Source organism: Spea bombifrons, chromosome 13 (genome assembly GCF_027358695.1).
Source record: "Spea bombifrons isolate aSpeBom1 chromosome 13, aSpeBom1.2.pri, whole genome shotgun sequence".
Classification (NCBI taxonomy): Eukaryota; Metazoa; Chordata; class Amphibia; order Anura; family Pelobatidae; genus Spea; species Spea bombifrons.
Genome location: NC_071099.1, coordinates 15,431,493 through 15,446,845, shown reverse-complemented (window position 1 = coordinate 15,446,845; position 15,353 = coordinate 15,431,493). Strand labels below are relative to the sequence as shown.

General features: G+C 42.1%; 2 protein-coding genes across 2 annotated transcripts in view; both read right to left on the bottom strand.

Annotated features, from left to right (window-relative positions):
* Positions 1 to 15,353, bottom strand: part of NGFR (nerve growth factor receptor) — a 133,608-nt gene that overhangs the window by 65,419 nt on the left and 52,836 nt on the right. The window lies entirely within an intron of this gene.
* NXPH3 (neurexophilin 3) lies at positions 6,523 to 15,018 on the bottom strand. Its single transcript, XM_053454090.1, has 2 exons — positions 14,758 to 15,018; positions 6,523 to 9,468 (listed from the first exon to the last, which is right to left on the bottom strand). Exons 1-2 carry the CDS (start codon positions 14,809 to 14,811, stop codon positions 8,719 to 8,721), a joined length of 804 nt encoding a protein of 267 aa, XP_053310065.1. The 5' UTR covers positions 14,812 to 15,018; the 3' UTR covers positions 6,523 to 8,718.

The window sequence follows — 15,353 nt, the reverse complement described above, 5'->3', positions numbered from 1 at the left end:
GGTTGCAGAAGCTTACCGCTCCCAGGCTTCAGCCCGTTGTCTTTTTCTGGCTCCTTCAAACAACTCTATGTAGATCCTGCAGCACTTCCAACTCGTTATTCATCATCCCATCATAAGAGACATCTGGTGGTCATTGTAGAAGGAATTGGAGAGTACGTGTACAGTTGGCGCTACCATTACATCGTGTGCTGCCACCTATATTTCACCTTTCGTACGGATGGACTCCACTTCTTCCTTCTCTACTGGTGAAAAGTTGGAATATTACACCTCCTGCAGGATTACAGAATTCAAGGACGTATTTGCTGGCTCAGACGTTCCTCATTAATTTATAGGACCAGAGAGACGTTTACAGATGGAAGAACCTCCTTGTTCATATTTAGATATTAAATAGTTGAGCTTATTGTAACCATCTTTTGTATTTTGTGCTACAAAAAAGGACATTGTGATGAATGCGCGTGTGTGTGTGTACGTGTGTGTGTACGGGAGGTGTCAGCCTGGCCTAATCTACTCTGGGATCCATTTTTATTTTCTGCTTTTTGTGTCTGATTTTTATGCACTTCTGAAATTGTTTTAAATGTGTTTTATTCTAACTACCTGCTTCCCTTTTTTTTTCCTCCCATCATCATGTACCCGCTTTGTTATGGATCCTCACCGCCATGACATTTCTTTTTATTTATTTTTTTTTTTTTAAACTCTCCCCTGTTTTGAGGGGCTGCCACTCATATTTCAGAGGTTGTAGATTAATTTAGAATTTTTGGAAATATAAAAATATATATATTTTGTACTCTGCACCACCTATGTTTTTACCCATTTCGTTTAACTCTTTCACTGCTATGGAGAAGCAGCGGTCTGATATGTAATCTCCGTTACATGACTGTTACATAGAGCCTTTCCGCTCACGTGGCTAGCAGAATATGAAGGAAATCGCGTTAATATATTAATAGTTTTTAATATATTAATATGTATTAATTTTCAGTGTGTATAACTTCCGCAGGGTTTCTGATTGTATTATGAGACGCCTTCTAAATTTACAAAATCCACACCATATTATGTATAGTGGGGGGGGGGAGAGAAAAAAAACCATGACTTTGACCTGTCTGCTTGATGTAGTAACTCACAGGCTGGAAAATGACTTGTTTGCATGTATATACATATATATTATTTATGTCATTTGGGTACAGTCTTATTTCTCATCTGCATGTCATAATTATTTCTTTGTTGCTTTGATTCAGCGCTAAAAACTCTTCCAGCTGCGCATGGACTAGCTGGGTAACATCGGTGAGCGCGGTAATCGCCCAGCTGCAATAAATAGGACAACTTTAACACATAACCCTAAGAATTGGGTGAAAATACGTTATTTTCACCCATTTCATATTGTTAACAATTAACTTTTATTTTTATTTGAGCTCTCTTACAAACGGCAAAGAGATGGAGGAGGGATCCGTTTCGCGACAGCAAAGGTCCGTACTTGTTGATTTCTAAAAGCTCATGCAATAAAAACGTGTCTTGAAAGATATGACGTATTTTATATACGCATATATAAATAAATAAAAACACAAATATATATATACATTAATAAACACAAATATGTATAAATAAACACTATACATATATAAATAAAACACAAATAAATATATACATTAAAAAACACATATATAAATAAAAAAAACTATTTACATATATATATATATATATATATATATATAAAAGCACTACATATATATTAGTGGTTTTTTTTATTTTATATAAGTGGTTATATATATATATATATATATATAAAAATAATATGTAACACACTTTATATAATCATACTTACATGCTTTTGAAAGGATAAACAGGTTTGTATCATGGATCAAAGCCACCGCTTTGTTTCCTCAAAGTGTTAACCGTATCTTTAGAACATGGCCTTGATATGCGCGCTGTAAAGCGGGTTTGCTCCATCCTGTATTATCCGCGGCGGCCGGGTCGCATTGCTTTTACATTACATAGAACCGTTTCATTCCGCTGTATTCATGTTTGCGAGGAGGTGGGAGCGATCTGTGGCCGGGGATAATCCTTAGGCGGTCTCTCATCTATTATTGTTACGTTACAAACCTTGGCCTATGGACCCTCGCCAGGGATGTCGTGTTTCCCATTCAGGCAGCACAGAGCAGCGCACAGCAAGCAGCCTTCAGGACTTCTCGTCGCTGGCGCCGCGGTTACCGTATGCGTTGGTAACATCAGCACCCGCGCCGTGTTAATGATTTCATCTCAACCAAGGACCTGACAAAGGAGTAGGGGAGATGTAGTCCTGCAGCAGCCGGAGGGCCGCAGGTTGGACACCCCTGTCCTAGGTGATGGGATTCCATCTCCAACAGAAGCTCCTATGAAGACTGGGAGCTCCATCTCTACGTGTGGCGTGTTCAGGCGGCGCGTATCATATGCCTTATCGTGCGTTTGGGTAGCGGTGGGTCGAATTTGGGAAAGGTCTCTAAACGGGAACGTTATTTCCCTTTCCATCCCGATTGCTCCATACTGGGTGAGGATCGTCTCCACTGCGTTGAGTTCTCCTTAAAGAAAAGTAATGTTTTTTTAAATCAAGAAATTCTATAATTTAGATTACGGGAGCTACTCATCTCTTTAGCTATGACATCGTTTTGTGACAAAGCGTGATGTAACACGTGACCTCAAGCCCCCATCGGCCAATCTGAATCCTCCTTGGCTGCCATTGGCCCGGGACATGCAGTGTTTTTTTTCTTTTCCAGGGGGGTGCATTGGTGAGTCTGGGGGGGGGTAGCATTTCTAGGGGGCATAAAGCACATCTAGGGGGGCAGAGGGGAATATCTATAAGTAAGGTGCATTATGATTTAAGGGGGACCTTAATGGCTATTGGTTTTTACTGTTAAAATACTGACCAATATGTTTTAGGTGGTAAAAAAGACCACCCTACATAACACAACATGAATTGGAGCTGGCGCCGTTGGGTTACAATCTTGTATTTGAGGAGGAAAACTTAATTGGGCCAGTTATTGATTAAAAAACATGATTTTCATAAATACATATGCATGCCACTTGGTCACCGGCAGCCGCTGACTCTATTGTCCTCTGTAAGATGATCCTACACGGATTAACGTTGAGGCTAATGACATTCAGTCGGCGTCCATGTGTGTGCCGGTTACCGGGTGACAACGATGGAGGCGCGCAATCTGCCGAGAAATGGTACGGAGTCCATAAATACAAATATATTTGGTGAATAAATAAAGAGAATGAACAGTTTGAGCCAGGAATGAGGATGGGATCCCCGTGGGAGGTATGTGTAAATTCCATTATTTTATTAACCTCTACCACTTCTGCTGGGCGGCTGTTCCACTTGTCTACACACCCTCTCAGTAAAGTAAAACTTCACCAGTAACTGAACTGAAACAAAATATTATATATATATATATCGAAACCAGTTGGCTGAACGTACTGTCCTATACGGTAAGATATTCCAGGCTTGTCTCCATATATATAAAAGGCTAAGGGGTTGCTGTGTAGATGCAGTTGCACACTTCAGCCACTAGATGTCGCTACAAGAGACAGCGCAATAGCATCACAGCCGTCGGACCATCCGAGAGGAGCAGCTATAGCGGGAGAGGACGCCTGCTAGAACTTCGCCTATAGCCAACTATAGGTCCGAGAAACCAGCCAATGAATACCTTCTATTTCGTTATACACCGCTACAAAATCTGCTGGCGCTATATAAGTAAAATATAATAATAATATACTGTGACGGCGTAAATCTGGAGAGATTGCAGAGTGTTTTAAACTGCAAATGCTGGATGATGGAAGGAATTTGACTCTCTTTACACGAGCCCGAGGCTCCGCAGACTGACGAGCGGCGCACAGAACGATCGCTTCCTCCGCTTCCTTACAAAACCAGCGCGTTCCGTGTCAGAAATATTAACCTCTGTCAAGTCTAATGAACACTACCGCCGAGCATTATCATCCACACATACTTCACAACAAAGGCCTGCTGTCAGGGTGTAACACACACATACACACTATACATACACACCATATATATACACACACACCATATATACACACACACACCATATATACACACACATACGCCATACAAACACATACACCATACACACACATACGCCATACACACACACATACTCTATATACACACACACATACGCCATACACACACATACTCTATATATACACTATATACACACAACATATACACACACACACTCTATATATATACACTATATACACACACACTCACACATACACTATATACACCCACATATACACTATACACACATACGATATATACACACACACATACACTATACACACACATACGATATATACACACACATACACTATATATATACAGTTACACTATATACACACACATATACACTATACGCACACACCATATATACACACACATACGCTATATACACACATACACTATATACACTATATACACACACATATGCTATACACACACACACACTATATACACACATACTATATACACACACACACAGGACGGCAAAAGCTCAGTGCGCCACCCTCCAACATAAGTCAATACACCCGTGTTATCTGGTGGCCACCTTAATAAGTAATTTACTAATTTTCTAATACCCCAAACTCCCTAAAGCAGCTCTATTTTAGGTGGGCAAAAAAGGGATGAGCGGGAAACCCTCTACCCCCCCCTCCCATGTTCCACATCCCCACTGATCCCCGGGGCGTTGCTGCGTAGAATCGCGGCCGCCCTCCTGTCTGCATGCCTGCTTGCGCTGGAAAGCATGTCAGGAAAGCAGTTGATTGACAGGCTTTTTCCTTGTAGAAATTAAACTTTTTATCCAACGGCGAAAAGAAACACTATTTCTGTTTTTAGTGACTCTGGATAAATGATCTTTTCCAAATACCCCCCCCCGCCATAGCATTTAATAAGCCCTTCAACTGCTTTCCTAGTAATAAAAGTGATATTGGTAGCCCCTGAATAAAATAAACGTGTCAAGCCGCAGTCGTTATTAGAACCATGAATTCTATTTTAATATAAAGGGCATATCCCCCCCAGCCCCCCCCATCCATAACTCATTAGCGGCAAGGCAGAGCTGGAGGAGCCATCGCGAGGGTCTGTTTCTTTTGTGGTAGAGAATGTCAGGGACGACAGCCCACCTATACGTATACGTGGGGAAGAGGTGGCCTTAACTGGACGTGGTGGTGCCAGGCGGTGGGCCAACCCATAGGCGATGCTACGGCATAAGTAGGTTGAGCAGCTTCTCAGAGCCTCGTCGGACAAAGGAGAACGATGTAGGTATCTCCACAAGAAGTTTTTTTATGAAAATATGGGGTTTTTTTTTAGAGAATCTTACCATATTTAGGGCTCTCTTGAATGCAAATGGTCCCTCAGCCAACCCTTTGTTTGTAGGCCCCAAGAGGTAACATCTAAAAGGTCTTCTTTGGCATTGTTTCTTGGAACCCAAAAGATGGCCCTCATAGAGCATAGTAGTGGACGTTTCCGAGTAATGAAATACATCGTTTCAGTCACGCGTCTTGTAATAGTTTTTTTCCCCCTCATTCTCCCTAAAAACCTAGATTCCCCCATGGATCAACTCATGAGCGCTATCCACGCGTCAGCCGTGTCCAATAATTCCGAGCCTTAATTAACCTACTGTATAGATTGGAAGGTGGCATATTTTATTTTATCTTCCATTTCAATTAAAAAGGACAATACGAGGTACTTGAAACCTCATTTATCTGGCATGGTGTAAATTTTGCATGCGCTGTAAGTGCTGTAAAGTGGAAATTTCCTCTAAAGCCAAACAAGTGTTTGTCCAGCGGTGATTACTTGAGTTTTTAATTAGATTTTCTCTTTCGATCTGTCCTGGGACGCTCATTAGTCTTTGATGCAAATTCTCCGAGCTTGTTTACACTTAACGACTTTCTGTTTAGTTTAATCACCTTGGGTATTAACGCTTTGACCTACTACAGGACACGTCTACAGTCCATCTCCCAGAAATATCCCTGTCTCTAGATTATCTTCTTCATACGCGAGACCTAATCTGGAATGGGACCACACCATAGACCTCACAATGTAATTGTCATGTCTAATTAGCCATGTGTAGGAGAGGGATGTTCTACCGTTTGGTGGACCTATAGGACAAGGACCTCATGGTTATATTCCATCCATCACCGATTTAACGCTTTTTTATTTAGGATTTTCCATCATTCATCCAATAGACAGCTTTGATTAAATGTGTTCTTCATCAGAAATGACCTTCTCATTCATTAATTAAGTCTTTAGAGTTATCAGTCGGTTCTAGATGTCAGTAGGATCCTATGTTTGGCGGGACCTCTAAACATGTCGTTGACCCATTTGGATCCCATGGCTATGGGTAACGACGTGGCTCCTTCGTTGCTCTAGAAGAAGACCCACAAGTTCTGTCATGTTCTTCAGTCTTAGGGTCTGAACCATTGAGTCATAGATCAATCATGGCTGGAGATAATGAGGAATCAGAAAGATGACAATTATGGAGGTAAAAATCCATTTATTTGGGTTTGAGTGAAGGTGTCGAGGATTTGGTGGATAGGGAGGGTAGATGAAAGAGAAACTGACAAGCAGGGCTCACAAAAAACACACAATGAAGAAGACAAAGAAATAGAAGATGTTACAGAAAACGAAAAGTGGTGTTTTTTGAGGGTTAAGTGAATGCAATCAGGATGCTTATCTTGTAAGAAGGTAAGATGTACTAATTTGAGGTCTAGTGGAAGAAGGATTGTGGGAGTTCTAGTCCCGATGTCATTAGAGGGGCTGGGCATTAGGAGATGGAACGGAGGAAGAGGTGGAGGTATAAGTTCTAAAGGATGGAGGAGAGGACACGGAGACGTAAGAAGGGAGGGGGAAGATGGATGTTGTGTTGTGGCAGAACAGCTGCTGTTGGGATCAGATCAGAAATGCTGAGCTGGGATCATGCAGACTGGTAATTAGTGATTAATACGCACAGCTACTGGGACCGCACACACTCTCCTATACCGAGAGAGAGAGAGAGACAGCGGAGAGAGAGAGAGAGACAGCGGAGAGAGAGAGACTGCAGAGAGAGAGACACACAGATACCATAAAAGAAGCACAAGGAACCCAGAAGCTTTGAGGTCTCAGCGGGTTTTTAAAAGGCAGAAAAGGAACAGACGTGAGGGTTTTATCGGCCACAAAAATCTATACAGCATACATATTCTGTCCACACGTATATAAATATACATACACACACATGCACACATATGCACGAGATGTATACATACTCTAGAAGTGTTCACATTATTGATGTATTTTGATCTTGGTATATACAGACAAACCCACATCTATGTACATAATATATTTATATATATATGCGCCGGCACGCTTCCATGTTTATACATATCATGTCTATGGTTTAAGGCAATAAAATAATGTATAATCAGCAAAATTAGTATTATTTTTAATTATTTCTGGACGGATAAATCTTGTTTTTTGTTTTTTGTTTTTTTTTGTTTTTTTGCAATAAGGCTACAGAGACAATTTCCATAACGGCACAGAACCTCAAAAATATTATATGACCACCACCCAACTTGTGTATGCTTTTTAACTACTAAAAGTAAAATGTGTTTATTAGCAGCCTCCCAGATCTTCAGTACGTGTGTGTGTTCTTTTTACCCGGCAGTTAAGGTGTTAATGGGTTGTCGGACGTAATCTTTGGAAAAAAAACCCCAAAAAAACAATTACAGTATTTCAGAAAAAGAGGCAGGATTGTCCGCTTGGAGACCTGCTTGACCGGTGGGACCATCTGCCACATGTTGTCCAAAAGAAGTCCACCAGCCGTTGAGCGCTGAAGATCCGTGGTCCATCTTGGCTGGACTGCGTTTTATTGCAACGTAGGTTCCATAGGGAGGTAAAGCGGCCACATGGCGATGACACTTTTAACAGGTCAAAGGGCCGCTGAGGTGCAAAGTGGCAGCTGCGTGTTAAGTGAGCAAAGGAGGCAGCGACTTTCTTAAGGCGTAAAGCCAGGGACGCGGTGGATGGGTCTCATCTTGATGCAAGGTGACCTCGTGTCAACGAAGACTGAAAGGTCAGAACCAGGCATTTAATGATATGTAAGGGTTAATTATTTGCATATACTTTGCATGTAGGGGCAAAACCTCACGGTGTCAGGAGTGTTTCCAGTAATTTTTAGGAAGGGATAGATATTGTTCTTGATGTTTCTCTTTGGAGGACGCTGGACCCTTCATACCCTCCTGTGCTCATAGTCACATTGACAGGCTTCTCCCCTGCGTTATTAACTAACCCCTCGGCTGCCAGTTTAACTAAAACACACATTTTCAACCACTGAACAATTTTGGTGCTAGCCTAGACATACTAATATACCTAACAGCCTAGCCCTTCAAAGAAAGAGAGAGCGGAGATCCAGGTGGCTTCAATCATACGTCCAGGCTGCCCCGTAGACTCCCGCTAACGTTATGGCCAGGTGATCGTCGGTGAAAACATAATTAGGACATCACTGCATATATTATTATTGTGAATCGGACATAATATCCCACACATCACCTACACGGTTATCAGGCTACTCGTTTCCACAAATACACAGATATCACGATGGACCAGACCAAGGCACAGGAAGTCCATGAAATATAGACCCAAAACGTGGAGCCACTTAGGCAATCCCACTTCTGAAACCATCTGGTACCAGTTTTTCATCCAGAAGGCGAATAAGGAGAGCTGCTGTGATAGTTGTAGTCAGGACAGACCTTTTGCACCAGTCTGTAGTCGGTGGTGTAAAACGAGACATAAACACAAACAATCTTGAAGGGGTGGGAGCAGGTCCAAGCAACCCGGCTGTGAGTTTGCTGCTGGTGGCAGGTCTTTGACGGATCATGGGGACATAATCCGGTCTTAATGGCCTTGTCCACCTTTTCAAACTCTACCCTGCAGTTAAAGATTTTGGATTCTTTTGCTTCTGCATACATTTGTTGCTCCATGTCAAAGTCAAGGACTCTGGATGGTGGAACCAGGCTAACAGAAACGTTACCCTGACCCGTGGAATTGTGACGAAAGTAGACACTGAAGGACCCATTGCCATGGTCCACCACCTTCCCCGTAATAAGGAGGTTAAGCTTCACCGTCTTGATATTAGAGTAGAAGTCCCCCCAACCAAAGACCTTCTTAGCTCTTCCAGTGGACCTCAACACCGATTGGCGCCTGCTCCTCGATGGAAGTGGTGGCTCTGGATTGTGGCCCAGCTCAGAGAGGCTGCTGAGAACATCCCAGATCTCAGGAGAATTGGAAAGAAGCTGAAGAATGGTGGAGTTGGATGGGCTGGTGCTGCGAGATCGGGATGAGGAAGGGGACTTTCTTCTTGGGATGCGAGATCTGGGGTGAGGTTTGGTGTCGGATTGATCTTCATCATCAGGGTCACTGGAGGAATCGTCCTGGCCACAGATGACCTGCATGGGAGAAGAACAGTACTTAAGAAAGCATGTAGATAAAAGTAGACTACAAACCTCTTTATTCCTGTACCTAATCAATTCCTATATCTTTTCGCTCTCCTCTCACACGGCTGCGCCAAGTTCTCTCCTGTTTGTTGGCACGATGCTCTTCTATCTCACATTTATTCCCCTCTCCTCCTGATCTTCCCTCCATCCCTTGTTCTTATCTTGTTTTCTTTTCCATATCTGTCCCCCCTCTCCGTTCCGTCTCCCCTCTCCCTTCATTTATTGATATGCTCTCACCTGAAACCCCGAGCCGTAGCAGATGCTGCGCCCGATAATTAGTGATACTGAGCACAAATCACTATAACCAGTTTAATGAGAGCTGAGTAATGTGCAGACGCCTGACCTACACCCCGCGGGTATCACAATGTCAAGGAGATCCACCTCTTACGGCTCGCTTATATAAGTATCCATTAATGACAACGGAACACGAGAACTTCCTGAACCCGCATGCACACGTATGACACAGTGTAACAACGCAGCAACAACACACACGACAGCCAGGCCGGGTACGGGGATAACATTAAAGGACACTCACCATGCCACAGATCCATCTATCTGTCCGTCCGTCCATCCGTCCATCTATCTATCTATCTATCTATCTATCTATCTATCTATCTATCTATCTATCTATCTATCTATCCATCCATCCATCTATCTATCCATCTATCCATCCATCTATCTCTCTATCCATCTATCTATCTATCTGTCTGTCTATCTATCTATCCATCCATCCATCCATCCATCCATCCATCCAACTATCTATCTATCTGTCCGTCCATCTATCTATCTATCTATCTATCTATCTATCTATCTATCTATCTATCTATCTATCTATCTATCTATCCATCCATCCATCTATCTATCCATCTATCCATCCATCTATCTCTCTATCCATCTATCTATCTATCTGTCTGTCTATCTATCTATCCATCCATCCATCCATCCATCCATCCAACTATCTATCTATCTGTCCGTCCATCTATCTATCTATCCATCCATCCATCCATCCATCTATCTATCTATCTATCTATCTATCTATCTATCTATCTATCTATCTATCTATCTATCTATCTATCTATCTATCTATCTGTCCGTCCATCTATCTATCCATCCATCCATCCATCCAACTATCTATCTATCTGTCCGTCCATCTATCTATCTATCCATCCATCCATCCATCCATCTATCTATCTATCTATCTATCTATCTATCTATCTATCTATCTATCTATCTATCTATCTATCTATCTATCTTTCTATCTATCTATCTATCTATCTTTCTTTCTATCTATCTATCTATCTATCTATCTATCTATCTATCTATCTATCTATCTATCTATCCATCCATCCATCCATCCATCCAACTATCTATCTATCTGTCCGTCCATCTATCTATCTATCTATCTATCTATCTATCTATCTATCCATCCATCCATCCATCCATCCATCCATCTATCTATCTATCTATCTATCTTTCTATCTATCTATCTATCTATCTATCTATCTATCTATCTATCTATCTATCTATCTATCTATCTATCTATCATCTATCTATTCTATCTATCTATCTATCTATCTATCTATCTATCTATCTATCTATCTATCTATCTATCTATCTAGCTCTCTGTCTGTCTGTCTGTCTGTCTGTCTGTCTATCTATCTATCTAGCTCTGTCTGTCTGTCTGTCTCCAATGTTATTTGTAGTGTTTTTGTATATTTTTTAAAACATAAATCTTTACCCCATGACCATGAAACAAAAGTCAGATACACGTTACAGACACACAAAACAAAGGGCCAAAAAATCCCCCCAAACCGGCAGAAAATCCAAAAAAAGCAACCACTGGCGCGACATCAGCCACAACTCCCAACACGCTCAGCCAACACGCTTCCAGAAACCGCTTTACGGCAACGCCTCGCCAATAGGTAACGCCGGTATCATCCGGGTAACCCACGGGCGCTAACGTGAACCGCACACAAATTCTTCATCCGCCGCCGGTGTGGGGTGGGTTAGCGGTGTGGAGGGCAGCGTGTGACGGCGGAAGGCTCGCTACATTTTGCTATTGCGGGAAAGGGTTAATAGCGAGGGATGGGGATAACCATGGAGATAGGGAGGGGGAATAAGGCATCTAAATGAATTGCGCCCAGAGGGAGTTTTATAGACCAAGAACAACAGACGCACAACCGTTGCACACGGACACACAATAACACACAGCTCGTCAGTGCATAGAGGAAACATTACATACACAGCGCAACACAATGCACACAGTGATACACAATACACAACAAATTGTATAAATTACAATTATAACCACTAAGGAACTGACACACTCACAAACAACACACTATACAAAATACTATGGCGACGGTCGAGAGCCCGTATTTATATAAAATACTGCTGGCAGGGGATAGACAACCGAGGCAAACAATGCACACAACAATGCCACGGGGTCACAGAGTGTGCCGGGGTGGCCCATAGGTAATGGGGCAGGTCAATGGCAGCCTGGGTGAACTCTGAGGATGATGGGATTTGTAGTCCAGCAACAGCCTTTGCATACACAGAGCGGACATGTATCCGTCAGTTGGCAGGCAGCACAACACACATACACAACAGTAGTGATGCACAAGGTATTAAAGTCGCACAACTGCCATGTAAGTGACATATAACACACAACAGCACACCGTGATACAAACGCGCTCTTTGGACAACATTACTAGGCATACGCAACCTCTGGTAATATAAATTGCTTGGATTCTGACTCTCATCACACTCAGGCCAGCCGACGAGAGATAAGTTATTACAATAACGCAGCCCAGCTTTTATATAGTGAGACACTATACAAAAACACACAACGGTGATGCTGCTGGATGGACATTAATGAACGCAAAAAAAGGAACACCCATACACAATTAATTAGACACTGATATATGGCAACGGAGCAGAACAATAAATCTTATTAGTCTACACGGCTACGCGCTCAAATTCTTCAATGGTAACATAATTACTATACTGATACACAACAACGAAACTACCCATTGAGTTAAGTAACAAGGAATAGACATCTGGCCAATACATCGATATATACATTAATATAGACATTTATATATACATTAATATAGACATTTATATATATATATACATTAATATAGTCATTTATATATACATTAATATAGACATTTATATATATATATACATTAATATAGTCATTTATATATATATACATTAAAATAGACATTATTTATATATATATTAATAGACATTTATATATATATATATTAATATAGACATATATATATATATATACATTAAAATCGACATTATTTATATATATATTAAATATATATATATATATATATATATTAAATATTTAATATATACATTAAAATAGACATTATTTATATATATATATTAATAGACATTTATATATATACATTAATATAGACATTTATGTATATATAGACATTTATATATATATATATATATATTAATATAGACATTTATGTATATATATATATATATATATATATATATATTTATATAGACATTTTATAGACATTAATATAGTCATTATATACATTTATATAGACATATACATTTAGATAGAACATTTATATATACACTATTATATAGACATTTATAGATACATTTTTATAGACATTTATATAGATATTGTATTCATTTATGACTTAGATAATTGAGATAATTACACAATGTTTACAAACAACAGGTTCAAGAATGAGTGCTGTTAAAACAAAAGTGCAATTTCACACAATATAAAATAATACAGCCAGACAAGGCTGGAGCTGTCTCAGCCAGTCCTGATAATCCACAGTCAGGGGGTTATTGGATATTGGATACAGACCCAGAGCTGCCTGAGCCAGTCCTGATAATATATGGCCAGTGGGTCATTGTGCATTAGATAGAGACTTAGCACTGTCTGAGCCAGTCCCGATAATATGCCACCAAGGGGTCACTGTACATCCAAACATACCCAGCACTGAGCCTGTCCTGATACTGTATACTGCCAGTGGGTCACTAGATTCCACCCCTGGGCTACCTGAGCCTGTCCTGATAGTATACTGCCAGTGGGTCACTAGATTCCACCCCTGGGCTACCTGAGCCTGTCCTGATAGTCTCCATTCACCACACCATCAGATCACCATACATAATATATCCACCATTATCTACTCCTTGATACCGTCTCTTTAATCCATTTAACCTGTTGCTGTCATGAGGTCCCTCTGCTCCTTCGTGGGACTGACATTTAACCCTTCAGACTTCTCCCTGCCACTAGGTCTCTGCACTGCTCACCCATCTCTAATAGATTGCAATTAGGGTCACAGCACTACTCCAGGGGGGGGAGGGGGGACCCCCTATAACCAGGAGACAGCAAATAAACACATCCATAACTAACAGAGTATTATCTCCATGTCTGTCTGTCTGTCTATCTATCCATCTATCTATGATCTATCTCTATGTAATCTCATACAGCCCTATGAATCACATCATACAGACAGACTAAAGCCAGCAACAGGTATTTAGCATAAAATAGCACTGGGATTATTGGGGGGGGGGCAAATTGATGCTGAAGCTAAGATTTCCCAATAAATCCACTAAGATATTTACCCCAGACATCTAAGTTTGCTTTATTGCCCCCCAATGCCCAGTGTGATCATAATAAGAGGTTAGCAATAGACGGATGGATATTAAGTTAGCATTCTACAATAGAGAGGCAGCAGGTGTGACGGTACAGAAGGGATGGGGGGGGGGGAGAGACAAGGGGTAAGAAGAGAGTGAGGGCAGAAATATGTGGGGCTGAGGGGGAGACAGGGGGCTGCAGACTGGGAGAGAGAGACAGACTGAGGGGTGGGTGGGGAAGGGTGAGAGACAGACACAGGGGTAGGAGAGGGTAGAGACACAGACACAGGGGTAGGAGAGGGTAGAGAGACAGACACAGGGGTAGGAGAGGGTAGAGAGACAGACACAGGGGTAGGAGAGGGTAGAGAGACAGACACAGGGGGTAGGAGAGGGTAGAGAGACAGACACAGGGGTAGGAGAGGGTAGAGAGACAGACACAGGGGTAGGAGAGGGTAGAGAGACAGACACGGGGGTAGGAGAGGGTAGAGAGACAGACACAGGGGTAGGAGAGGGTAGAGAGACAGACACAGGGGTAGGAGAGGGTAGAGAGACAGACACAGGGGTAGGAGAGGGTAGAGAGACAGCCCCCAGGATCCCTGCACTCACCAGATAGATGCTCCCCTGGACCAGGAAGATGAAGCAGCATTGTGTGAGCTGCATGGTGCTCAGGAGCCCGGGGTGGCCGCAGCGCACTCACCTGCCCCCAGCATCCATGTGTCTGCGCTCCCTACACACACACAGCCTCTGATCCGCCGTCACTTCTTTCCTTGTCTCTCATTCCTTTGCCCTTCTCCCTTACACCTCTCTCACTCCCCCTTCTACTGTCTCTACCCCACCCCTCCTTCCCCCCCCTTTCCTCTCACTCCTTACCCCCTATCTCTTTTTCACCACTCCTTTATTATGTCTTGTTTTTGGGGTAATTCTCCCCGTCACCCTCTCTCCACTCCACTGTCTCTTGTGCTTTTTAATTCACTCTTTCATTCCCTTCTGATCTCTCCCTGCTGTCGTTTTTCACCTGCTGCCTCTCTCCTTTGCTCCCGTCTCTCTCTCACACCTTTCTCTCCTTCCTCAGCTCCCATTGGCTTACCCCACTCTCTGTCTGTCTCTCTCCCACCTTCTAGGGTCTCTCACCCCCTACCCCTTGTTCCACCCTCTTTTCCTTCCTTGTGTCCTTCTATTTCTGTCTCTCTCTCTCTCTCCCT